Raw genomic sequence first — 24,559 nt, 5'->3', positions numbered from 1 at the left:
GACTTGACACTACCCTTTCTGCCGCTGCTCCTTTTACCTCCTAAAGCTCCCCTCCCCCGCCTGAATTGGGAATGAGGCTTTGTTCAGGGGTGAACTCAGCATTTCTCAAGAACCTACTGTGTGCATATCCCGGGCTTAGTGAAGTGAAGTCCTAGGCGGGCTCTGGCACCACCAGGTGCCCAAGACACAGTTCCTTCCCGCACCTAACAGGGACTTCCCATCTCTCTCTGTGACCTCAGCCCGCTGTGCCCACCCACCCCACTGACCCCGCGAGCGTGCTCGGGCTTGGGAAGGCACGTCTGTGGGGGTGAGAGACGGAGCCACAGCATTCGGTGACTAGGGGGAAGCCAGGTAAGTGTCTACACTTGGTTCTCCCATAGCTTGGGGACGCGAGGGAGGGAGTCCAGCCGCTCCTGTCAAGCTGCCCGCCCCTTTCTCCCTCCCCCGGAGAGCTCTGATGTTCCCCGCGGTGGTGGAAGAGGGTGTGTGGGTGTCAAGGACTCACAGACCAGGCTCTGCTGTCAGCTGGAAATGGATGAGGGCTCCACACTCTGCTTCTGAAGAGGGTGAATTAGAAGCTGGGGTTGGGGGCGGTAGGTGAAGGGCAGAAAGAGGAAAAAGAGATGCGGGTGAGGGGTTACCGAGCCAGGACCGACCTTGCTGGAAAGGAAAGGAGACGTGGCAGGCAGGGAAGTCGGAAAGATGAGGCAAGGGCGGGAGGGGCTTCTCAGCAGTCGGGGCCCTTTTGCAGGAGTCTGGGGCCCTTTCTGCAGGAAAGGGGGGTTGTTCTCGCTTCATTTTCGGCTGGTCTTCCCGAAGCTTTGCCCTGGGGGCAGCAGCCTCCGGAGAGGGTGGGGTGTTCCTCGGCCCACAGTTTTCTCCCGCGCGTGCTGGAGAGGATATGGGGGAAAGGCGATGTGGAGGGGTGATGGTCAGGGCGGAGGTAGATATTTTTCCGGGGGGCTGGCAGCTGGGGGATTGGGGTCGAGTCACCGTGGGATACGGGCTCAGGTTCTGAAGACTAAGAGAAAAATCCAAGAAGCCGGCAAAGAAAATCACCCCTTGCCACCACCCTTGGCACCGCACCCCTCCCCCCAGGCCCCACCACTCCCCGCACCGCCTCCCCCGGCCGCCTCGTGCTGCCCCCTGCGTTGGGACGACCGACCCACGGTTCTGATTGGTCGGAGACCGGGAGGGGGAGCCGAGGGCCGGATTGGCTGGCGGAGCCAGCGCAGGGCGGGGCGGCTGATTGGCGGAGCTGGCCGAGGGGCGCGCTGCTGATTGGCTGGGGACGAGGAAGCAGGAAGGAGGGCGGCGGAGGCTCCGCTCTCGGGGAGTTTGTGGGGGAACCGCGAGCGGCGTAGCGGATCCCGGAGCCCGGCCCCCGCCGCCCGCCCGTCCGGCTGCCTGCCCCGCCCGTCCGGCCTCCGCCGTCCGCCCGCCCCGGTCAGGCGCGCCCGCCCCCCCCCCGACGGCCCCGCCCGGCCGCGGTCCCCGCTCCGCCCGCCCGGCCCCGGCCCCCAGGAGGAGGCGCTGACGCAGCAGCGTGGAGCCCGGGAATTGAGCGCCCCCGGGGGGTTCCAGCCGCCGGATTCCAGCCCGGCTGGGGCCTGCGGGCGCCCAGAGCCGCGCCGTCCGCGCCGCCCGTTCTGGTGAGTCAGGGGCCGGGGTCGAGGAGGGGGAAGGGGCGAGCTGGAGGGAGGGAGCTAGCGAGGTAGGCAGAGGAGCGAAGGGGGAGAGGACCGGCCGCCCGTCAGCGCGCCCCACCGAGCGCGCCGCGCCCCCGCCCCCGCCAGCCCGGGAAGGGACGGACGGACGGACGACGCGAAGCAGGTGCGGCCGCCCGCCAGCTCGCGCCACCTCCCTCCCCTGGGTCCGGCACCACGGTCCCGCCATCGGGGAACGCGGTGCGCCTCGAGGTGACAGCCCCCGGGGGCAGCCTGCCTTGCAGGCCGGGGGCGGGGTGGGTGGCGTCCGCAGGGTGGCAGCTCGGCCGGGCGGCGGCGGCGCGGGCGTCCCGAGCTGCGGAGGGCGGGAGGACGCCGGTCTTTCCTCGCAGCCCCAGAGCCGGCTCGCCTCCGAGTGCGCGGGCGGCGAGGCCCCCGCCGCGCCCCCTCCCCCCATCGCGGTCCCCGAGGCAAGGGGCCGCGGCCGGGGGCGGCGCCGCGGGATCGCACGCTCAGGGTGGGGGGCGCCCTCCCGCGCTGGGAGCTGACCGGTTATTGCTGGATGGGGGGCGGGGGATGAGGGCCGCGCCGGGCCGGGGGCGGCGCGGGGGGGTAGTATAGACCCGACTCTATCGGGCTGAGAGGAAGGGAGGCGCCGAAGACGGAAGGGGACCGGTTCGAAAAGCGAGTGTGGGCCGCGGGAGGCCCTGCGGGGACCTTGCGGGGCGGCGGCCGAGTCCGAGGTGGGGCGGGGGAAATCGAAGTTGTCAGACCGCCTCCAAGTGACAGCGGGACCCCGTGCTCGCGGCCCGGCCTGGTCTTGCCCTGCTCGCTCCGCCGCCTCTCCTCCCGGGCTGGGGGCCGGGTCAGGTCGGGCCCGAGGGGCTCGCTCGGCGGTGAAGCGCTGGACAAAGGCGGCGCCGGAGCGGGCGCAGGTGGTGGCGTCGGGGAGGGGAGCGGGTCCGAGGCACCCACTCCGAGGGGCGGGCGACGGGGCCGGACTCTGCCCCGGGGACTGCGGGGGCCGGGGCGCCCGCCGGGAGGAGCTGCGGCACTGGCTCGCCGCTCTAGCCGCTCGCTGTTGGCCTTGAGGCTCTGGGAAGTGGGGTCTACTTACCGGGGGCCGAGGGGCACGGGTGGGGGTGTATGCTCTTGATGTGTCCTGACTGGTGGCGACCGGGTTGCTACTCACCGAGGCGACAGACCCGGTGAGCCGCTCTAGAGCCTGTCAAGAATGAGGGGTTTTTCAGCAGGCAGAGTCTGCCTACAGGCAGAAGTCTAACCCCACCTGGGACGTCTCCTAGTCGCCCATTGTCGACAGTGTTAGAAGTGCAGAAGACTAATTGGATTCGGACAGGAGACACCCCCTCAGTGGGCTCCCGCCAGCCCTCCACAGCTGCCTCCAGCACTTTTCCTTAGCCACGAAGGTACCCACTTAGAGAAATGAGAAGCTGAGTTTATAAATCCAGGCAGGAATTTAATAATGAAATAAAAAGGTTTCCAGTCCTTTTACTTTGTGCCACCTGAGACTTTCCTCCCTACGCTCTTCACCTCGCTGTCTTCCTCAAAAAAAGGAGAAAAAGGGCCTAGAGGGACCACATGTCTTGGAGGGACACCACTGTCCTTGGCCAGCTTGGAGGACGCTTAGGAACCACTGGCTTAAGCTGTGAGTGCCTCCAACTCCACCAGTGACCAGCTGTGAGCTGGATGTTGTTTACCTTCTTGTAAAAACTCATTCAGAGCTCCCATGTCTCCCGTGTGAACCCCACACCCAAAAGAAGAGTTGGGATCCTAAGGACAGGGAAACTCAGGCTGTTTTAGAATGTGGATTTTGCTGAGAATCTGAGTTCGAGTCCCACCTCAGGTAGGACTGGTTGGATGCCGCTCTCAACTGTGGTTGACTGTAATCCCACCTGGGAAAGCTGCTTGTCTGTCTTGTCAGAGAGGTGGCATGGGCATGGGAGTTTATTGATGGCTACCCCCCATGGACCTCCCGAGAATGATCTAGACCCCATCCTGGATGGAGCTGAGGCATATGGGAAAGGGAGGTATTACCTCACTCAGGAGGCTAAAGTTTGTTCTGAGATAATTTAATTGTGTGTCTAAAATCCAGACAGTGATGATGAATCTCAAGGCCTTTGTGTCTCCTGTGAGGCTACACGGTATGTGATTTCTTTTAGTGGCAGTCAGAAGGGGATGACCTGGTCTGGCCACTGGAATATGAAGGGGAGTTGCCCAAATAGCATTTCCCTCTTTGGTGGGGCTCTTACCTGGCAGGAGACTCATGGGTGTCAGATCCGGGGTTAAGGAGGGTTTGCTCCAGAGAGTTTAGCCAGTGATTAGGTTCTTTTTGATATCTCCCTCTCTTTCTCCCTTTCTGTTGCCCTCCTGTCCCCATGTCAGGCCTGTGTTGTTGTTATAACCTCCCTTTCCCTCTTGATTCCTTTGGCCCTTCTGATCCAGTCTGTATGCAACTACCAGGTCATTCTTCCTAAAACACCTCTTCCCCGTGTCACTCTCCTTCTCACAAACTTGCAATGGCTCCCCGTTCCCTGTAGTCTGACCCTAGACAGTGTCCCCTTCAGCTCTTCCCTAGCCATACCAAGGACATTTTTTCTTCCTGCATCTTCACTCCTGCCACTCCCCTTCCTTTACTTCCACTTGAATCCCACTTGTTCTGAGTCTGGTTGTTGCTTAGGCCACTCCAGGCCAACAGTCATCTGCGCCTGAGCTCATGACTCTGGATTTTCTAACGTGGTATCCTCTTGAGTGGTTTTGTAGGTTGGAAGTTTCTTTTTTTTTTTTTTTTGAGACGGAGTCTCACTCTGTCACCCAGGCTGGAGTGCTGTGGCCGGATCTCAGCTCACTGCAAGCTCCGCCTCCCGGGTTCACGAAATTCTCCTGCCTTAGCCTCCCGGGTAGCTGGGACTACAGGCGCCACCACCTCTCCCGGCTAGTTTTTTGTATTTTTTTTTGGTAGAGACGAGGTTTCACCGTGTTAGCCAGGATGGAGAAGTTTCTTAAGGACAGGAGCAATGTGAATGTTAAACCTGTGTGTGTGTGTGTGTGTGTGTGTGTGTGTGTGTGTGTGTGAATATTCTGGTATTTCTTGTACAGTGCTGTGCACATCATTTTTGTTGAGTGAATAAATGTGGTTTGTTGCTGAGTTAGGCAGGAACAAGGAGGAGACCTTCCTTTCAGCTTCTCCAGAAATGCTCATATTGGAGTCCTTGGAGGTTTCCAGCCCTTTCTGTCAAAGGCATATGGATAGGGCATGTTTGGGGTGCTGTAAATGGGAAATTTAACTGCTGTTTCTGATATTTCTGCTGGTGAAGAGTCCTATGGATTGCTTATGTGATACCATATAGACATTGGAAAAGGGCTGTAATCCTGTTTTCTTCTTACCTCACCGGACCACCATTCTTTTTACTCAGCTTTGCTGCTCTTATGCAGTTTTCCTTGTTAATGCTAAATGAATCCATATGTTTTATCTCTTCTCAAACTGGGTGCAAATGAGGGAGAAAACACGATTCTGAGCACAGAAAAGACAAATACTCCTGGGTCTGGCCCATAGATGGGACTTTTGGGGCTGGTTTGGAAGAGGTATTTATGGGGGCATCACCAACATAAGAGGCGCAATCAGCCGCACATTGGACCCCTCATAAAGGAAAGCTGCAATCCCTGCTCCCTCAGGCTTCTGTTTTTGTTCACCATCAACCCTGGACCATGGGGGAAACGGGAAAGAGGACTGGTGACTGGTTAGAGGCTAGATAGTGAAAAAATATATTCTGCATCCATCCCCTTTCCCCCAAACCTCCCTTTTGTGCCCCAGTTTGATGATTAATGGACCAGCATTTCCCTTCTACGCGGGAAGGCCACCCCTCACAGTTGCCATGGCAATGCAGACCGCTCCCCCGTCAATTAAAAAAAAAAATCCCTACTACTTCTCTCCTCCTTCTACTGTAGCAGGAGAAAAGCCACCTCTGAATGCATCTCCTGGGCTCTCAGCTCCTCAGCTGTGTTTGCTGTGTGTCCTAGAACACAGTCCTTCCTCTCTTTCTGGGGATTGCCTGAGTTTCTTCACTGAGCAAATTGTGCCCCTTCTGGAGCCAGCAGCCCCTGGAACACTTCTATCAAGAAACAGAGAAAATTTCTGTTTATTTATTCATCCCCAGTGCAAATTAAAAACCAGAGAGAGCTCCTTTTGGGTTAAAACAAAACAAAACAAAAAAAAACCCTTTCACACCTTGTCTGGTTAGAGGTATAAGTTGGGGGACATTTCACATCCAGAAGGGAAGTTTGAGTAAACCTGGAAGGAATTCAGCCTCCTAGCATACATGCTTCAAATTGGAGTTCTATGGGGAATTTTCAAAATTATTTTCATTCCTCCTCATCTCTCTGTTCCAGCATCCAGGAAGACTTGTGTGTTTTCATTTTATCTGTTCTTATTCCTCTTGGCCTTGCTCCGGCAACATCTGGCCTCAGCACCCTGTCGCAAGGTGAGTCATTAAGGAGAAAAAAAACCTTAAGGAAAAAAAGTCTCTGGAGTTGAGAAGTAGCCTGTGTTGAACTAAGGCTGCCAGGCGAAGCTGCCGACTTTATGGAGCATTATACGAACAGCCCCGACATTAAAGGGCCTCCTTTTTATGAATGGGTTGTGAAGAATGTAAATAAAGCAGCATCTCTCAATGGGGAAGCATTTTACATAAGCAGTACTACCCCGACCCAAGTATTTATGGGAATTTGCTAGCACAGTCTGGCAAGGCTCACTTCCTTTGTGAACTTGCCATTGTGCTGGGGACTTTGGAGGGACAAGGAAAGTGTGCTTTGGTTCTGAGGGCAGCCCTAGCACTCCCGCTCTGCAGGTTTCCTGGCCTTGACTTGATGGGCCAGCTCATGGCTGGAAATGCCTGTTAACCCTGAAGTGACAGAAAATACCATGTGTAGTCAAGAGCTCATGATAATTAGAGGTAGAGGCTCCTCATCCTGGGGTCCGGAGATTGTGTATCTCCTGACACATCATGCTACTTAGACCTCCGCCGGACAGAGGACAGGGAGGTCTTGGATGATGAAATCTTGCCCGGTTTTATGGGAGGCACCTAACTGGTGTAAAATAGGCTGGTTTGAATTTCAGCTTCTTTATGTTCCCCTGCCCACCTCCTGGTACTGCCACTAATGAGCAGTAAAATGGCTAAAAAGGAGGAGGAGGAAGAGTACCAGCAGCAGTGAAGCTGCAGATGGTCTGCTCAGGGCCAGACAGCCTGATAAGCACCCTCACTTCCACTGAGCACCAGCCCAGCCCTGGGGTTCCAGCAGGGGTGTTGGTGTCCTGCCCCAGGTGACTTTGTCAGCAGGCCCTGCAGTACAGTCACCTCCAGGACTTGGTGTTGTGTTTCTGTGGGTGGGAGTGGGACCATCAGATTTCATTTTTCCCAGTGGGAAACGCCTGCAAGAATGGTTATTCACTTGACTCAGTGTTCCCCCCACACAAAAAAATAACATTGTCTTTAAGATCCTCTGCAGGTCCAGTCCACCAGGAGAAAAAAATGGGTGTGTCTCTCAGCCTCGCTAATTTGAATTGAGAACTTACTTCCAAGCACTATGACCAAGTTAACTGAATGAAAAAAGCAAGTGACTTTTCTTAGTCAGTATTATCAATGTCAGGCAGGAACTTAGGTCTCAATATTTTTGCTTGCATGTGTTCCTTTTCCAGTGGGTTTGGGGAAAAGAGGTGGTTTGACCTCCTGTCCTTGGATAAGGAGAATGGAACCTGTCTTTCTGCCGTTCTCTTGACCCCAGGGATCTCACCTGGAGAGGTGCTGATGGCTCCTGCTTTTGTTCCATCTCCATTGCCTTTTAGGGACTCCTAGCCTCCATCGGTGGAGCTTTTTCAGCTTCCTGCGTGCAGTGGAGAGGGGTAGCCCACACAGACCCTTCTCCAACTCTGGTTCCCTGTCCACAATGTTTAGGAATAATTGTTAATCACATTCTCATGTGGCCAGGTGGTTTAGAGGTCAATTACTGTTTTTTAGAGGACCTATGTAGAAATCTGGCCGATTGATGCCAGGAGATCCTGACAAGTATGCCAGAAGGGGGGGTGAAGTCACGTTTCCACCATAGTCAGGGCCAGCAGGACCTTCCTCAGTAGCGAGGGCTGTCTCCTGCTTTGTGCCTGGAGGGGTTTCCACATCGGCTAGAATATAAAAAAGAATTATAAAAATGATTGAGGCCGGGTGCCGTGGCTCACACCTGTAATCCCAGCACTTAGGGAGGCTGAGGCGGGTGGATCACTTGAGGTCAAGAGTTGAAGACCAGCCTGGCCAACATGCTGAAACCGCGTCTCTATTAAAAATACAAAAATGAGCCGGGTGTGGTAGCATACGTCTGCAATCCCAGCTGCTTAGGAGGCTGAGGCAGGAGAATTGCTTGAACCCAGAGGACAGAGGTTCCAGATCATGCCAGTGCAAGACTCTGTCTCCAAATAAATAAATAAATAAAAATAAAAATAAAAAGGATTGAATAACTGAGAGATGATCTCCAGAGAAATTGAAAGGACTTGAATTTATTTGGCCCAGAGAGAGGTAGACAAGGGGCAGTTAATATGTCTTTGCATGTTAAGATGACAGTTTAGAGCGTAATATGTCTTTGCATGTTAAGATGACAGCTTAGAGCATGATGACCAGTTTTTAGTCTTCATTGCAGTCTGGACTGGAGGAAGGGAATTTCACCTGAGTCAAGATATACGGATAGATGCCTGGTTGGGGGTTACCTTTTTCTGGATTTATTGTAAAATCAGGACAATGTATCCTTGAAGCTCTCTCATTTTTTTTTTTTTTTTTTTTTTTTTTTGAGACAGAGTCTCGCTCTGTCACCCAGGCTGGATAGCAGTGGCCGGATCTCAGCTCACTGCAAGCTCCGCCTCCCGGGTTCACGCCATTCTCCTGCCTCAGCCTCCCGAGTAGCTGGGACTACAGGCGCCGCCACGTCGCCCGGCTAGTTTTTTGTAGTTTTTAGTAGAGACGGGGCTTCACCGTGTTAGCCAGGATGGTCTCGATCTCCTGACCTCGTGATCCGCCCGTCTCGGCCTCCCAAAGTGCTGGGATTACAGGCTTGAGCCACCGCGCCCGGCCAGAAGCTCTCTCATTTATTCATTTATTTATTTAGCCCTGACTTAACTTCTTAGCATCTCACCTTTTTCTAGGATATGAAATGTTTGTTTCGGCTGGGCGCAGTGACTTACGCCTGTAATTCCAGCACTTTGGGAGGCCAGGACAGGTGGATCACGAGGTCAGGAGATTGAGACCATCCTGGCCAACATGGTGAAGCCCCGTCTCTACTAAAAATACAAAAATTAGATGGGCATGGTGGTGTGTGCCTGTAGTCCCAGCTACTCAGGAGGCTGAGGCAGGAGAATCGCTTGAACCTAGGAGGTGGAAGTTGCAGTGAGCTAAGATTGTGCCTCTGCACTCCAGCCTGGATGACAGAGCAAGACTCCATCTCAAAAAAAAAAAAAAAATTTCTTTCAAAAAAAATTTTTTTAAATTATATTTATGTTCTAGCCCATAGATGCTATTTAATTGGAGTACATCTTCAGTTCCTCTGTGGTAGGAAAACTAATAATGTGTAGTAATGCCAATAATTAAAGCACAGAAAAATAAAACTGAATGTGTAAGTTATCTTGCATCTTGGTCTGTGATCCAGCAGCTGTCCTGCGATGCCCTAAGTAGAGGCAGCATGTCGCAGTGCAGGAAGTGTGGACCTTGGTGTAGACACCGGGATGGCTCACCTCAATCCTGGGAGGATTTTAGCAACTTTTTTTTTTTTTTTTTTTAAGAACCAGCTTTGTCACCCAGTCCGGATTGCAGTGGCATGATCATGGTTCACTACAGCCTCCACCTACCAGGCTCAAGCAATCCTCCCACCTCAGACTCCTAAGTAACTGGAGCTACAGGCACGCACCACCGTGCCCGACTAATTTTTTATTTTGGTAGAGATAGGGTCTCGCTGTATTGCCCAGGCTGGTCTCTTAACTCTGGCCTCCCACAGCACTGGGATTATAGGTTACAGGTGTGAGCCACCACTCCCACCCAGCATCGGTGATCCACCTGCCTCGGCCTCCCAAAGTGCTGGGATTACAGGCTTGAGCACCGCACCGGGCCTTTTAACTCTTTGTAACTGTTTTTTTTCCTTGTTAGGATGAAATGGTAACAACTAGCTCATAAGGCTGTTGTTAAGGTAAATGAGATAGTGAATGTAGTGTGTTTAGGACCTTCCCAGGAGCATAGTGAGTGCTTGACAAACATTGACCATCCTTTTACAGTAGACACCTCTGCAGTGAATCAGAAATTTCCAACCCTGCACACTTAGGGCGTCTGGGGACTGATAATGTTAACTTTAACTTTAGTTCTTTGCTCCTGATTTCACCTACCTGTGACATTTTTTGTCTTGATACAAGTGTCTGTAGTACTGCATTCACTTGCTTAATGGTTTAGGGGCAGCCAGTGGAATGCTTTCCTGAGGTAGCTGGGCAACTTGGGAGAGAGAAGAAAGAGGATAAGGCCAGGCATAGTGGCTCATGCCTGTAATCCCAGCACTTTGGGAGGCTGAGGTGGGAGGATCACTTGAGGCTAGGACTTTGAGACCAGCCTGGGCAACATAGTGAGACCTTGTCTCTACAAAAATAAAAATAAATTTAAAAATTAGCCAGGCATGGTGGTGTGGGCCTGTAGTTCCAACTACTCGGGAGGCTGAGGTAGGAGGATTATTTGAGCCCAGGGATTTGAGGCTACAGTGAGCTGTAATTGTGCCACTGCACTACTACAGCCTGGGTGACAGCAAGAGCCTGTCTCAAAAAAAAAAAGAAAATGAAAAAGGATGGTAATGAAGGAGGGTTGTGCCGTGAAAATACAAGAGATTTCCTATTGTAACCTTGTTGCACTGTGGATTAAATTGAAGATGCACAGTGGACTCCTGGGATGGAGGAGAGTTTTGAGGTCAGAGGGCTCTTGTCTTGGGCCTCAAGTGGTACTCTAAGTCTAGGATAAAGGTGTTATACAGGGTGGGGCAGGTGGATAGCCAGATCTTCATTTCTTCTTCTTAAGCTCTCATTAAGTCGTGGGTGGGATTTACTGTTAAGAAAGGCAGAGCCTACCTGCCCCCATAGGGCTGGCATCCTATTGGAGGTGGCACTAGCCACTTAACTAGTTAGGTGAGTGATATTTGGGTAGGGTGCCCATAACTCCGATAGGATCTGCCTTGCGATTCTGCTCCTGCTAGTGGAATGTGGGGGAGGCCTGGTCTTGGATCTTGTTCCTCACAGCTGGTTCTTTCAGGAGGTTAGTGCTCTGCTGGGGAGGCTGGAGGCAGAGCTCCATCTTGGCCTGGCTGGCTAGTTTCTGTTCAGGACTGGAGCTAGCACCTGTAGTCTTGGCAAGCCATTTTAGAAATCTAAGTTGTTGGTCCATGGATTATCCTGGTGGTTGAACCAACAGACGTTCTTTGCCATTCCTGGGCAGGTGCTTGGAGAAGGTTGGTGAGCTGTTCATGTTTTTTGAAGAATGGTGCTTCAGTAGCACAAGGTGTCCCTTGGTTCTGCTGAGGCCCATTGCTGTGCTTTGGGGTGCCCTGTCCCCTGTTTTATTCCCATTTTATTCCTCCTACATTGTTAGCTGCTCAGAGCAAATGGATCTTGCTGCAGGTGTAGGTTTGCCCCTGGCTGATCGTGGGCAGTGTGGCATCTAGATGGGAGGGTCTGAGGGAGCCTTAGCCCAGAGTTAAGGGGGTGCCCCCAACCCCTGCCCGGAGTCATCCTACATGGAGCCAGTAGGGGTGAGTTTGGGAAAAGTTGCATTTGTTTCCTGCTTTAAGACTTCAGCTTTCCAGGCCGGGCGCCATGGCTCATGCCTGTAATCCCAGGACTTTGGGAGGCCGAGACGGCTGGATCATGAGGTCAGGAGATGGAGACCATCCTGGCTAACACGGTGAAACCCAGTCTCTACTAAAAATACAAAAATTAGCCGGTCGCGGTAGTGGGCGCCTGTAGTCCCAGCTACACGGGAGGCTGAGGCAGGAGAATGGCTTGCACCTGGGAGGTGGAGCTTGCAGTGAGTGGAGATCGCGCCACTGCACTCCAGCCTGGGCGACAGAGTGAGACTCCATCTCAAAAAAAAAAAAAAAAAAGACTTCAGCTTTTGGGCCGGGCACAGTGGTTCACACTTGTAATCCACACTTGTAATCCTAACACTTTGGGAAGCTGAAGCAGGCAGATCACTTGAGGTCAGGAGTTCGAGACCAGCCTGGCCAACATGGTGAAAACCTGTCTCTGCTAAAAATACAAAAATTAGCTGGCTGTGGTGGCGAGCGACTGTAATCCCAGCTACTCGGGAGGCTGAGGCAGGAGAATCACTTGAACCCAGGAGGCGGAGGTTACAGTGAGCTGAGATCGCACCGTTGCCTGGGCAACAAGAGCATAAACTCCGTCTCAAAAAAAAAAAAAAAAAGATTTTAGCTTTTGTTTGTCACCCCTTCCTGCATCCAAATATTTATGAAATGAATTTCTCAGAGTGCTGCCCACTCCCTTCTGGGCTTTTGTTCCCACGGTACACGTAGCATAAAGTAGGCCCCTCAGTAAGTGTCTAAATGCCTGGCTCATATGTACCCTCTGAGAAGCTGCCTTGGGGGGGAACCCTCAGCCAAGCTCTGAGCAGTCCATTATAGCCCTTGTCACACTATCTTGTTGTCTTCCTACCAGCCCATGCTCCAACTCTTGAGTCTTTTGCATTTTTTCCAGCACTTACTCTGGTGCTTGTAGGGGAAAGAGAAAACAAATGAGCTTGTATTGAGAACCTACTGTATTCCAGGAACTCTGCTAGGCACTTTACACGCATTCTTATTTAACTTAATCCTCACAACAACCTTGCTGTGTAGACAAGGAAACCAAGGCTCAGAGTTCAAGCTGTTGACTAAGGCCACGTAGGATTAGCATTGGCATGAAGTGGCTTCCAGCCCCACATGGGTCTCCCCCACATGGGTCTGCTGTGGGGGGCCAGCAAATGTTGGCTGAATGGGCAAAGGTCACAAGAGGTGCTGTGTGCCTGAGAATGAGGGGCAGGCTTAGCTGGGCTAGCACCTGTGGATGCCGGTCTACCTTATGCACAGGGGAGTTGTTTACTGGAAAGAAGCTGGGGGAAGGCATATTGCCTAAAGTAGGGACATGTGCCTTTTAAGAAAGCGTCTAAAGATGAGTTTTTTATTGCATGTGATTACCTTCTAATTTGTCAGGTTAAAGTTCGTAAGGCAGAACACTGGTATGATCAAAACACAATGCTCTCTGCCCACTCTCCTCACTCAGGGATCTGTGTGTTGTATAGCAACTTCTAGATCTGAAAGGTATACTCTTGTTTCTCTTGACCTCAGCCCCTGCCACCAGACCTGAGGGCAGTGTAAAAGCAAGCCTGTGTCCAGATGGATCAGGCCAGTTCCTTTCAGCTGTACGTCATGCCTCCTGCCCAGGTGTTTTTAGGCTCCCAGTCTGGTTGCAGAATGAATTGAGTGCCTACAGCAAGTGAGGCTGAATGGGCACTGAGGAGGCAGGGCTAGTGGCTGAGGCCTCTGCTCTCTCTGAGGACAGTGCTCCTTGTAGCTGAGACTTCGGCTCTGCATGGGTGCCCGCACTGAAGCCTCATTCAGGTGGCACAGACAGGCAGGACGCACACCCTCTGACCTCACCTTGTGGGTCTAGCCCTGCTGTTAGCATCTGAGGAACCTGGCCTTTCACTGTAGAGTTGAGTGTTTCTCAGAGGCACAGAGCTGCTGTTCAGGGTCTGTTGGGATAGTTTCTGCCCCAGCCCTCTTGCTGAGTTGTAAACTGAACCCCCCACAATTCACCCCACACTGGGCCCTGCAAGGGAAAAGGAGGAGTGTCATCATCATTATCTTTCCTTGGGGTGGGCGCTTAGAGTGTATTTAGTGGAATAGTGGCAGAGCAAAGTTCAGGTGCAAGCTTGGATTTTCAGATTTCTCACTGGGGTAGGTGGAATCTGTCCCAGGCTCCTGCTGTGGGGAATGGCCAGCCAGGGCCAGCTTCCCTCCTCTGTCGGGTTGGAAGGTTGGGGGAAGTTGGCCTGACTGCCTCTGCTTACCACCATTCTTAAGGAAGACTCTTTTTGGTATATCCATCTTAGATGAGGGATCTGGAGTTTGGAAAAGTTAAATACATTGCTCAGGAGGGACAGCATTTAAATCCAGGTCTGCCTGACTCAATGCTTTGGTTCTTTCTGCTTTACCAGCTCTTTTTTTTTTTTTTTTTTTTTGAGACGGAGTCTCGCTCTGTCGCCCAGGCTGGAGTACAGTGGCTCAATCTCGGCTCACTGTGAGCTCTGCCTCCCAGGTTCATGCCATTCTCCTGCCTCAACCTCCCGAGTAGCTGGGACTACAGATGCCCACCACCACACCTGGTTAATTTTTTGTACTTTAGTAGAGACGGGGTTTCACCGCGTTAGCCAGGATGGTCTTGATCTCCTGACCTCGTGATCCGCCCCCCTTGGCCTCACAAAGTGCTGGGATTACAGGTGTGAGCCACCACACCCGGCTTACCAGCTCTTTAAGAGATTCAGTAGCTACCAGTTGTGTCTTTACGTGGCTTTACCATAAGAATTTCAGCAGCTTCACCTGTTTCTCCATAAAGTAACAGCAACTAAATTTAAGTGAAAAGGAGCCTGGTTTTGTGCCCTTTCCACTTTTCTTCTCTGATAGAAGATTCAAGAAATTCAGTGCTCATGACAAGTGTTTTATTCCTTTCACGGATGGGGAGGGGTTATTCCGAGAGAATGCAGAGGAGGACAATGCTGAACTCAGCTCCAGTTGTGGTTTTAGCTGTAATTGGAAGGAGGTGGCTTCTAATGGGGCAGGGTCCTTCGCAGCCCTCACTCAGATGACCTGGGTCTGCCCTTATCTAAGACTGCCATGATTCCCTCCCTCTCATTAAAAATAAACCGGGCTGGGTCTGATGGCTCATGCCTGTAATCCCAGCACTGTGGGAGGCCAAGGTGGGAGGATTACCTGAGCCCAGGAGTTTGAGACCAGCCTGGACAACATAGTGAGGCCCTCTGCACCCCTCCCCCCCGCAACCTGTCTCTACCAAATTACCTGGGCATGGTGGCACACGCTTATAGTCTCAGTTACTCGGGAGGCTGAGGTGGAAAGATCACTTGAGTCTGGGAGTTCAAGGCTGCCATGAGCCATGATTGCACCAGTGCACTCCAGCCTGAGCAACAAAGCAAGACCCTGTCTCAGACAACAACAAAAAAGAAAAACCAAAGAAGCCTGAAAAGCAAAATTTAAAGTGCATCCTGAAACCCTCAGGATGGTGTGCGGGGTGCAACCCAGAGCTGGGTAAGTAAGGGGAAAGCAGCAACCACAACTGAGGGCCACTTCCTGCCCTGGGCAGCCCCTGCTTGTGGGAGTGATCTGGGCTGTGACCTGCCCTTGCAGGCCCCCACCCTTGTTTCCCCAAAGCAGTGCCAGCACCCCGTGCTCCTCTGGGCCTCTGACTCTCCCTTGAACCTTCAGCCCAGCGCGAAGCACCTTGGTTGTGCTCTGCTGGTGCTGGTAGGGTTGGTGTATGGTGCTGCTGCAGCCTGAGGGCCACAGCAGGGCATCTGTCTGTCCCCTTCTGCTGCTGTGGAGATGACTACTCCCAGACCCTACTGTGACAGTTTTAACTGGGCCTGACCTCCCCCTCAATTTTGAAATCCTGATGCCCCTGAGGTGAAGGTGGCCTGTTTGCTGTCTTTAGAGTACATGTCTGAGGATTTGGGATTCAACCTGTACTTCTCTGGGTCTTTGGTCTGTATGCCCACCAGCCAACCACTATCCTTCCTGGCAGCTGTATCAGAGCTGGGGACCATCAAACTGGTTTTCTCCAGTGAGAGTTTTCTTGACATCTTCTAGTGTCAAGAAAGTGCCCTGGGAATCCCTCCTAGAGACCTTCCCAAGGGGGCATGGACCACTCGTGTCTGGGAGGACACAGCTTCCCAGAGAGGAGGGGATAGTGCTGAGAGAACCCCAGTGTACCTTGTCCCCCAGTAGTGGTTGAAAGTTTCTGGGTGAGCTAGTGCATAAGTGGGAGGGGCAGCAGGAGGATTGGCAGGGCTAGGAGAGGGGAACCAAGCCTACTACTTTTCTGGGATCCCCTTTCCCCAACCAGCCCTGTAGCTGGGCCATCTCTTGTGGGTTGGAGGGGCCCTGGCAGGCTTGTAGCCCCTCCGCCCAGCTCCACCCCAGGGAAAAAGTTGCAGCCAAGCTTCTTGCTGCTTTGTCTGTCTTCAAAGCATGACTCACACATGCTTTCCCTAGATTGGAGTGCAGCGAGAGGCAGGCAGCAGAGACCCCAGCCTCTCCTTAGGATGCTGAGTGGCTGGACTTTGCACCACAGGAAAGCTAGGAGTTGTTTTGTGATATGCTTTTGATGGCTTTGGGTGTTTTTAGTGAGTGACAGAGGATTTGGCAGATTTTAGGGAGGCTAGCAGGAGGCTGTTCTGCTCGATTTGGAAATGTGACTCGCACCCTGTGATTCAGAGGCTTCCCGGGATGGTCAGCACCCTACCCCCCAGGGGAGCAGTGGATGTCCCTGAGGGACTGGAAAGCTGAATGAGAGGTTAAAGAGCAACATTGGTCCACAGGGAACAGATTCTCAAAGGTTCTGGGCTCAGACTCCTGAAAGTGGAAGCTGTGTAGTCAAGGCACTGACTCCTTTCCCACCTCTCTCTGCTTGGGACCTCTGTGTATTGAGAGGGGAGGACTGAGTGGGGACAACTATCCCGAGATCGAGGACCGTCTGCCCATGCAGCCAGTCTCCCAGCAAACTAGAGGTCGGGGTGGCCAATCATCCCCCTGCTAAGAACGCTTCCACTAGTCAGGCCTGACAGCACCTCCCTGTGCTGTCTTTCCCAACTGCCTTCTCCTCACTTTGTACTTCGCGTTCTTATCCTCAAAGACCACAAGCCCAGGTGATCTCGACCTTGCCTCCCAGCCGTTCCTAGGCCCAGCACCTCTGGTAACTTGGGGCCTGTTGAGGGGCTTTGGCCCCTGCTCAGATGCATGGTCTGTTCACTCATCCATCATCTCCAGGCCTCTTGGGAGTTGGAGAGGGCTGGACCTGGGCTTCCTAGGGAGTACTGATGTGCTTCTGCTGCTTCTCATTGCTTGCTCTTCCACCTCCAGCACAGGGGTGCCTGGATATGAGAGAAGGGCCTGTGGGTTATAAGCAATGGGATGCTTTTTATTTTATTTTATTTTTTTTGAGACAGAGTCTCGCTCTGTCGCCCAGGCTGGAGTGCAGTGGTGCAATCTTGGCTTACTGCAACCTCCACCTCCCAGGTTCAAGTGATTCTTCTGCCTCAGCCTCCCGAGTAGCTGGGACTGCAGGCATGGGCCACCATGCCCAACTAAATTTTTTTTTTTTTTTGTATTTTTAGTAGAGACGGGGTTTCACCATATTAGCCAGGATGGTCTTGATCTCCTGACACATCGTGATCCACCCGCCTGGACCTCCCAAAGTGTGGGGATTACGAGCGTGAGCCACCACGCCTGGCATTGCCAGTAAGCCTGCTGAGCAGACAGGGACGGGTGGTCACCCTGATTACAAGCAGGAAAGAGACTTATGGAACCTAGCAGATGCCTGGGATTTTTTAGGAGCTCTCCGTCTGTGCTTCAGGAATGAATGGATTTGCCTTCTGTGACTCTGTCTTGCCCGGGGTCTGGTCTCTGAGCAGTGGCAAGTCCCCGCACGTGGCCAGAGCAAAGCCTGGCGTGCTGCCTCTCCTTTCCAGTTTTCCGTGTCCTTTCTCGGGTGAGGGTTGCCCACGCCACCCTCAGCCTGGTTTTCTGAGAACTCTTTCTCAACTAATGCAGCATGTCTCTGGAGTGGAGGTGTCCAGTGACCCCACCCACTGGCCCAAGGCCATGGGAGCTAACAGGGGAAGATTCAGGAATGCCTGGGAGCCCTCAGGCTTGGGACTTTCAGGGTTAAATCCTGGCCCAGCAGGGACCACTCTCAGTTCCTCTGTAGAATGAGTGTGAACAACAATAGCAGTGGGGAAATTAAGCTGAAAAGCCCGGGCCTGCTGGGTGGGGATGGGTTGCAGGGGTGCCTGGTGAGGGACAGAACTTGTCTGGCACCTTACTTGCCAGCCCCTGTGCTTTGGGTTGAGTGGTAGGAAGTGAACAGCTCTGTAGTCTCTGACCACCGCCTCCTGCAGTTCTTCATTGCCTTGGCTATGCCAGCTTCCAGTGCACAGCCAGCTCTGGCCTCTCACTCAGAACTGGGGCTCAGGCTGCCGCAGGTGTATGTTGGAGTATTTTGCCAAGCAAAGTTAAGGGATGATGCCTGGTCATATGCATTTCCTGTCAGGGGCTTTGGGCTTCCTGAGACTCTTCCCCATCTCCTTGCATCCTGCCCCTGCCTACAAAGAGGGAGAACTGAGCACAACTAGCAAGGCAGCGCGTTTGTCTCCTGTGTTAGTGCTTCTCTTTGATACTTTCTTTTCCCAACTCTTTGTGGCCGGCAGGGGTTTAAAGCGGTTTGGCAGGTCTAGTGTGCAGCCCCTGGGTTTTCTCTACCCCCAGGAATATGCTGATCCCGGCCATACTGTTACCCTTGCCCTAGGTACTGGCACCCTTTGGGCTGCTCTTGCCTGGAATTTGAACCGAAGTTCAAATGAAACTTCTCCACCATGGGCCCCTCAAAGCTGAGACCTCTCCACCATGGGCCCCTCAAAGCTGAGACCTCTCCACCATGGGCCCCTCAAAGCTGAGACCTCTCCACCATGGGCCCCTCAAAGCTGAGACCTCTCCACCATGGGCCCCTCAAAGCTGAGACCTCTCCACCATGGGCCCCTCAAAGCTGAGACCTCTCCACCATGGGCCCCTCAAAGCTGAGACCTCTCCACCATGGGCCCCTCAAAGCTGAGACCTCTCCACCATGGGCCCCTCAAAGCTGAGACCTCTCCACCATGGGCCCCTCAAAGCTGAGACCTCTCCACCATGGGCCCCTCAAAGCTGAGACCTCTCCACCATGGGCCCCTCAAAGCTGAGACCTCTCCACCATGGGCCCCTCAAAGCTGAGACCTCTCCACCATGGGCCCCTCAAAGCTGAGACCTCTCCACCATGGGCCCCTCAAAGCTGAGACCTCTCCACCATGGGCCCCTCAAAGCTGAGACCTCTCCACCATGGGCCCCTCAAAGCTGAGACCTCTCCACCATGGGCCCCTCAAAGCTGAGACCTCTCCACCATGGGCCCCTCAAAGCTGAGACCTCTCCACCATGGGCCCCTCAAAGCTGAGACCTCTCCACCATGGGCCCCTCAAAGCTGAGACCTCTCCACCATGGGCCCCTCAAAGCTGAGACCTCTCCACCATGGGCCCCTCAAAGCTGAGACCTCTCCACCATGGGCCCCTCAAAGCTGAGACCTCTCCACCATGGGCCCCTCAAAGCTGAGACCTCTCCACCATGGGCCCCTCAAAGCTGAGACCTCTCCACCATGGGCCCCTCAAAGCTGAGACCTCTCCACCATGGGCCCCTCAAAGCTGAGACCTCTCCACCATGGGCCCCTCAAAGCCAGGCCTTTACCCTTGATAGAGCTTTTCGAGCCAGACCCAGGTTGTGGTGGTCTTGCTTTATGTGCCAGGGGAGGAGTCCTCAGAGACTGAACTTTGCCTTCTTCATGGCCCAGCAGGCGGGTTCCCCATCTCAACTCTTCACTATCTGTCTTCTTATCCTCCTGTGGCCAACCTCAGAAGCCCTGTGTTTGGGGAGGGGGTTGTTAATGCCTTGGTTATACTTTTGAAAGAATAGATGGACTCCTGGCCAAGCACAGCAGCTCACGCCTGTAATCCCAGCACTTTGGGAGGCTGAGGTGGGCATATCACGAGGTCAGGAGATCGAGACCATCCTGACTAACATGGTGAAACCCCCCTCTACTAAAAATACAAAAAAAAATTAGCCGGGCATGGTGGCGGGCACCTGTAGTTCCAGCTACTTGGGAGGCTGAGGCAGGAGAATGGCATGAACCTGGGAGGCGGAGCTTGCAGTGAGCTGAGATCCCGCCACTGCACTCCAGCGAGACTCCGTCTCTCAAATAATAATAATAAAAATAATAAAGAATAGATGGACTCCTACCACCCAAGCCCCCATTTTGGGAGGCTCTATCTTCAGAGCCTCCTCCTATGCAGTGATGAGTATCTAGTGAGAGAAGGACGGAAAGAAAACAAAGAGCTTTGCCACCAGCTCCTCCTATCCCCTGTCCCTGGGGTCTGCATTGCTCCCTAGGCTTTTCAGGGGCTTAGTTCAGAGATAACCCTAGGCTAAAAGGAAAAAGGAGGAACCAGTCCTTGCACAGCTGCTGGTAGCCTGATTCCACTGCACTTTCACACTCTGGAAGGGGAGTCCTGGGAAAACCCATACTGGAGGCCAGGGTCACTGCACCTGGGGCTGGGTAGGCTGCAATGGGAGAGAAAGCAGGCAGGGGCAGGCCAGAGAGGGCTTCTCTCATTGCCCACCTTCTGTCCTGCAGGTTGGAAGTACTCCATGACACACACTCGGAGAAAGTCTCTTCCCATGCTGAGTTCGGGCCCCAGTGGCCGCCGAGAGCCCCTGCAGATGGAAGACAGCAACATGGAGCAGGGGGCTGAGGGTGTGGAGCCAGGCGTGCCCGAGAGCCCAGGTCACCTCACAGGGCGCCGCAAGAACTACCCACTTCGTAAGCGCCCATTGGTTCCTGAGAAGCCCAAGGCCTGCAAAGTGCTGCTGACTCGCCTGGAGAATGTGGCCGGTCCCCGGAGTGCAGATGAGGCTGATGAGCTACCGCCTGACCTGCCCAAGCCCCCCAGCCCAGCCCCATCCAGTGAGGACCCTGGCCTTGCCCAGCCCCGCAAGCGGCGCCTGGCCTCCCTCAATGCCGAAGCTCTCAATAACCTGCTGCTGGAGCGAGAGGACACCAGCAGCCTGGCAGGCACCCGCCGCAGTCGAGCAGCGGATCCCCACCGCAGCCGTGACCGTGACCGTGCTACTGGGGGCTGGTCCTCCTCCAAGAAGCGGCCCCGGCTGGGGGACCTTGGAGGAGGAAGTCGGGACCTGTCTCCAGAGCCAGCACCAGATGAAGGTCCCCGCCGAGATGGAGACCCAGCTCCCAAGAGACTGGCTAGCCTGAATGCAGCTGCTTTCCTAAAGCTGAGCCAGGAGCGGGAGCTACCCCTGCGTCTGCCTCGTGCCCATGCAGAAGTAGATGGGCGGTCCACTGAGCCCCCAGCACCCAAGGCCCCGAGGCCAAAGTGGCCCAAGGTCACTGGCAAGAACTATCCCAAGGCTTGGCAGGGGGCCAGCTCTGGGGAGGCTGCAGGCCCACCCGGCTGGCAAGGCTGCCCTGATGAGCCATGGCCATCTACAATTCCTCGTGGACCATCCGTCCAGCCATCTCATCAGCCCCTGAGCAAGGCTCTGGAGAGCCCTTTGGGACTGCGCCCTCACCTACCCCTGCTGATGGGTGGACAGGCGGCTCTGAAGCCAGAGCCTGGGCGCCCAGGCGAGGAGTCACCTGCCCCTAAGCAGGAACTGCATCAGCCCTCGTTCCCCACACCTCAGCTGTCTCCGCTGCCGATGCCTGGCAACCCTGCCGACTATAGTGGCCTGTGTGTTGGGCCCGAGCTCACTGCACTAGGCAGCTTCTACCTGTACTGTGGCCAAGAGGGGCTGCAGTGTGGGGGCTACTCGCCCTGCCCCATGCTCCCAGAGGGCAAGCTATCCCCAGTGGCTGCACCTCAAGAAGAGGGGCTCCTCTTAGCCCCGAGCTCAGTGCCCTCAGGCACCCCTTTTCAGCACCCTCCCTGGGGCTCCTCTCGCTACTGCTCTAGTGAGGACACTGGAGCGAGTGGCTACAGCATCTGCGGAGTGTTGCCCCTGTCTCTCACCCGCGCTGGCACTGCCTGTGGCGGCTGCCCATACAAAATGCCTTTTGCAGCAGGTAAGGCGTCCTGGGTCCGGGATAAACTGGGGAGTCTCAGAGACATGGCATCCCAGGAGGTTGGGCTGTTGATCTGAGCAGAGGTCTCCCTTGGGGTCTGGCTGCTAACTGGAAGGTAGGGGCTTTCAGAAGCGAGAACTCCCGTAGTCTGTGCCCCAAGCAGAGGAGCATTCCCAAGAACAGGGCCCCATCTATGGTTGTGGACAGCCTTGCTCTTCCCAGGCTGCCTGTGGAGATTCTTGGCCTGGCAGTTAGGTAGCATTGCAGTGGTACAGGCCACAGAAAGGCCTCTCTTCCCTCCTCATCCTGGGATACCCCTTCTTAGACTCTGAATAGCAGGTTAGTTATTGGAATTAGGACTTTTACCAAACTGTTCTAATGGCCCGGCCCTTCTGCCCTCCTCGAGGAAAGCTAGAATTCCTTACTTTTTAGAAACCAGTACTCTCTGCGTGCTGGCGAAGTTCAGCATTCATGGGAAGAGTGGTAGGTACCAGACTCAGTAGGTGGTACCTACTGCACAGGGCAGCTTTGCCCTGGCTGTACAGGCCTTGAAAAAGAAGTGCCCAGACTGAGCATCACTTTGCTGGGTGTGGATAGAGAGGGTACACCACGAGAACAGACAAACAGTTCCCTGACGTGGATGGAATGCAATCAGGGCCCACAGCTTTGGTGTCTGCCTGCCTGACAAGACCCAGACACCTGCCCATGCTCTGGCTGTTGAGACACTCCCAGAATCATTTCTCTTCCCTGAACTGGCAGAGGTATCCTCACCTGCCTCTCCAGGCTCCCTGCCTGCCTCCTGGGTGGAAATGAGACATGCTGGCCAGCAGGTCTGGCCTGCTGCTGGGGAGGTGAGGGCTGGACCTTCCAGATCTCCCTTCCCCCCACATCCTTTCTTGTAGGGGTCTATAAAACAACTTTATAGACCAGTTGGCCCTGGCCAGACTGGTTATTTCAGGTTGTGGCTTGAGTTAGAATTCTTCTGACATGAGAACAGGCTGCTGCTGAGGGTTTTCCTTCTTTTTTTGTGCCATTCCCCAAGTCTAGACCCTCATCCTCTCCCCCTAATAATAAGGACACCAGTAGACACCATGTACCAGGCACTGTTCTCAGTGCTTTACATATGGGAGGCTGCTTGCCATGTAATGGAGCACAGACTCTGGAGCCAGACTGCCTGGAGTAGAATGTTCTCCCCCACTTCCCTAGCCATGTGACTATGGGACAAGTCAGTAACTGCTCTGTGTCTCAGTTTTCTTAACTATAAAATGGGGGTAATGATACCTACCTCATAGGGGTTTTGTAAGGATGAAATGAGTTAATGTGTTCATAAAAAAACCAGCCAGTTACCAAATGTGATATTTGTAACTACTATTTATATTGCTCTGAGGGTTAAGTGACTTGCCTGAAGTCACATGGCTAGTAAGTGGCAGAACCCAGGCTGTCCGATTCCAGAACCCTATTCTCAGGCATTATGAAAGCCTTAGAAAATTAATATCAGGGCCAGGCACGGTGGCTCATGCCTGTAATCCTAGCACTTTGGGAGACTGAGGCGGGCAGATTGCCTGAGCTCAGTAGGTTGAGACCAGCCTGTCTAATGTGGTGAAACCTTATCTCTACTAAACATACAAAAAAATTAGCTGGGTGTGGTGGTGGGCACCTGTAATCCCAGCTACTCAGGAGGCTGAGGCAGGAGAAATACATGAACCCGGGAGGTGGAGGTTGAAGTGAGCCAAGATAGGGCCACTGCACTCCAGCCTGGGCAACAGAGCGAGACTGTCTTAAAAAAAAAAAAAAAAGTTTAGAGTTAAAAAGGATGTTCCAACCACCTCTCTTTCAGACTAAAAGGGGAGCTGGCCAGTCTCCAAGATCAGGAAACACCCCGTCCCCTTAGAGAGTCACTCTGACAATCCATAAAAAGGCCTCTGATCCCATTGGCCACCTCAGTGGCCTTTGGTTGCACACTTAGAATTAAGACAGGAGCAGGTTCTGAAACAGATGGGTGATGGGGGTCACTGCTTGTCCTGTCCTGACCCACTCTCTCCCTTTCCTAGAAGGCTGCAGATCCCTGAGCCAGTTGGAATTTCCTCTCCCAGAAGCTGGCCACCCAGCCTCACCCGCCCACCCACTCCTGGGATGCCCTGTACCCAGTGTACCGCCTGCAGCAGAGCCCGTCCCCCATCTTCAGACACCCACCTCGGAGCCTCAGACAGTAGCCCGTGCGTGCCCTCAGAGCGCCAAACCACCCAGTGGTTCTAAGTCAGGTCTGCGCACGGGCTCCAGCTGCAGGCACACTGCAAGGAGCAAGGCAGCCCGCAGGCCCAGTCACCCCAAGCAGCCACGTGTCCAGCGCCCACGCCCTCGCCGCCGCCGTCGCCGCCGCACTAATGGCTGGGTACCTGTTGGGGCTGCCTGTGAGAAGGCCGTGTATGTCTTGGTAAGTGCCAGCTCTTAGCTGATGACAAGAGGGAGGGAGGCAGTGGGGACACATGACTTGCAGTGAGGTAGGTGCTAGGAGCACCTGGTTCTAGCTACTCTGAGAGGTGACAAGGGACTCCAGTTTACTTGTATCCCAGGAATCAGCCATGCTGGCCCACCCAGCTTGCTTTCCTAGCCCCCTACTGATCCTGTACCAGACACCCCAGGGAGGTCAGGAGACACACAGTCATAGCTGGTAGCTGCCATCTCTGTGAGTGTCTTCCCCTCCCCTCACTGCTCACTCTGTCCCTTATACCCTGGATTGTAAAATGGAGGACTGTCAATGGAGAACTTTTCTGGATAAGTGTATAGAGGAAGTTGGAATGCACAGAGAAAATTAGTGATACAGAGAACATCTGGGATGATGAAAAGAGGCCAGGTGCAGTGGCTCACATCTTTA

General features: G+C 53.9%; 1 protein-coding gene across 6 annotated transcripts in view; it reads left to right on the top strand.

Moving 5' to 3' along the window:
- Positions 1 to 236: 236 nt before the first annotated feature.
- Positions 237 to 24,559, top strand: part of BAHD1 (bromo adjacent homology domain containing 1) — a 30,431-nt gene continuing 6,108 nt past the window's right edge. For 2 of the 6 annotated variants that reach the window (XM_030930016.1, XM_030930010.1), the window contains exons 1-3: positions 1,297 to 1,652; positions 20,239 to 21,684; positions 23,736 to 24,118. In XM_030930016.1, the coding sequence (XP_030785876.1) occupies positions 20,253 to 21,684; positions 23,736 to 24,118 (1,815 nt within the window). In that variant the 5' untranslated portion in view covers positions 1,297 to 1,652; positions 20,239 to 20,252. Of the gene's footprint in view, positions 352 to 1,294; positions 1,653 to 6,074; positions 6,167 to 20,238; positions 21,685 to 23,735; positions 24,119 to 24,559 lie in introns of those variants that run through there. The other 4 variants (XM_030930011.1, XM_030930015.1, XM_030930012.1 and 1 more) reach the window with 4 other exon arrangements.

The sequence above is a fragment of the Rhinopithecus roxellana genome, chromosome 5 (assembly GCF_007565055.1).
Source record: "Rhinopithecus roxellana isolate Shanxi Qingling chromosome 5, ASM756505v1, whole genome shotgun sequence".
NCBI classification, from domain to species: domain Eukaryota; kingdom Metazoa; phylum Chordata; class Mammalia; order Primates; family Cercopithecidae; genus Rhinopithecus; species Rhinopithecus roxellana.
This window is presented reverse-complemented; position numbering and strand designations above follow the sequence as displayed.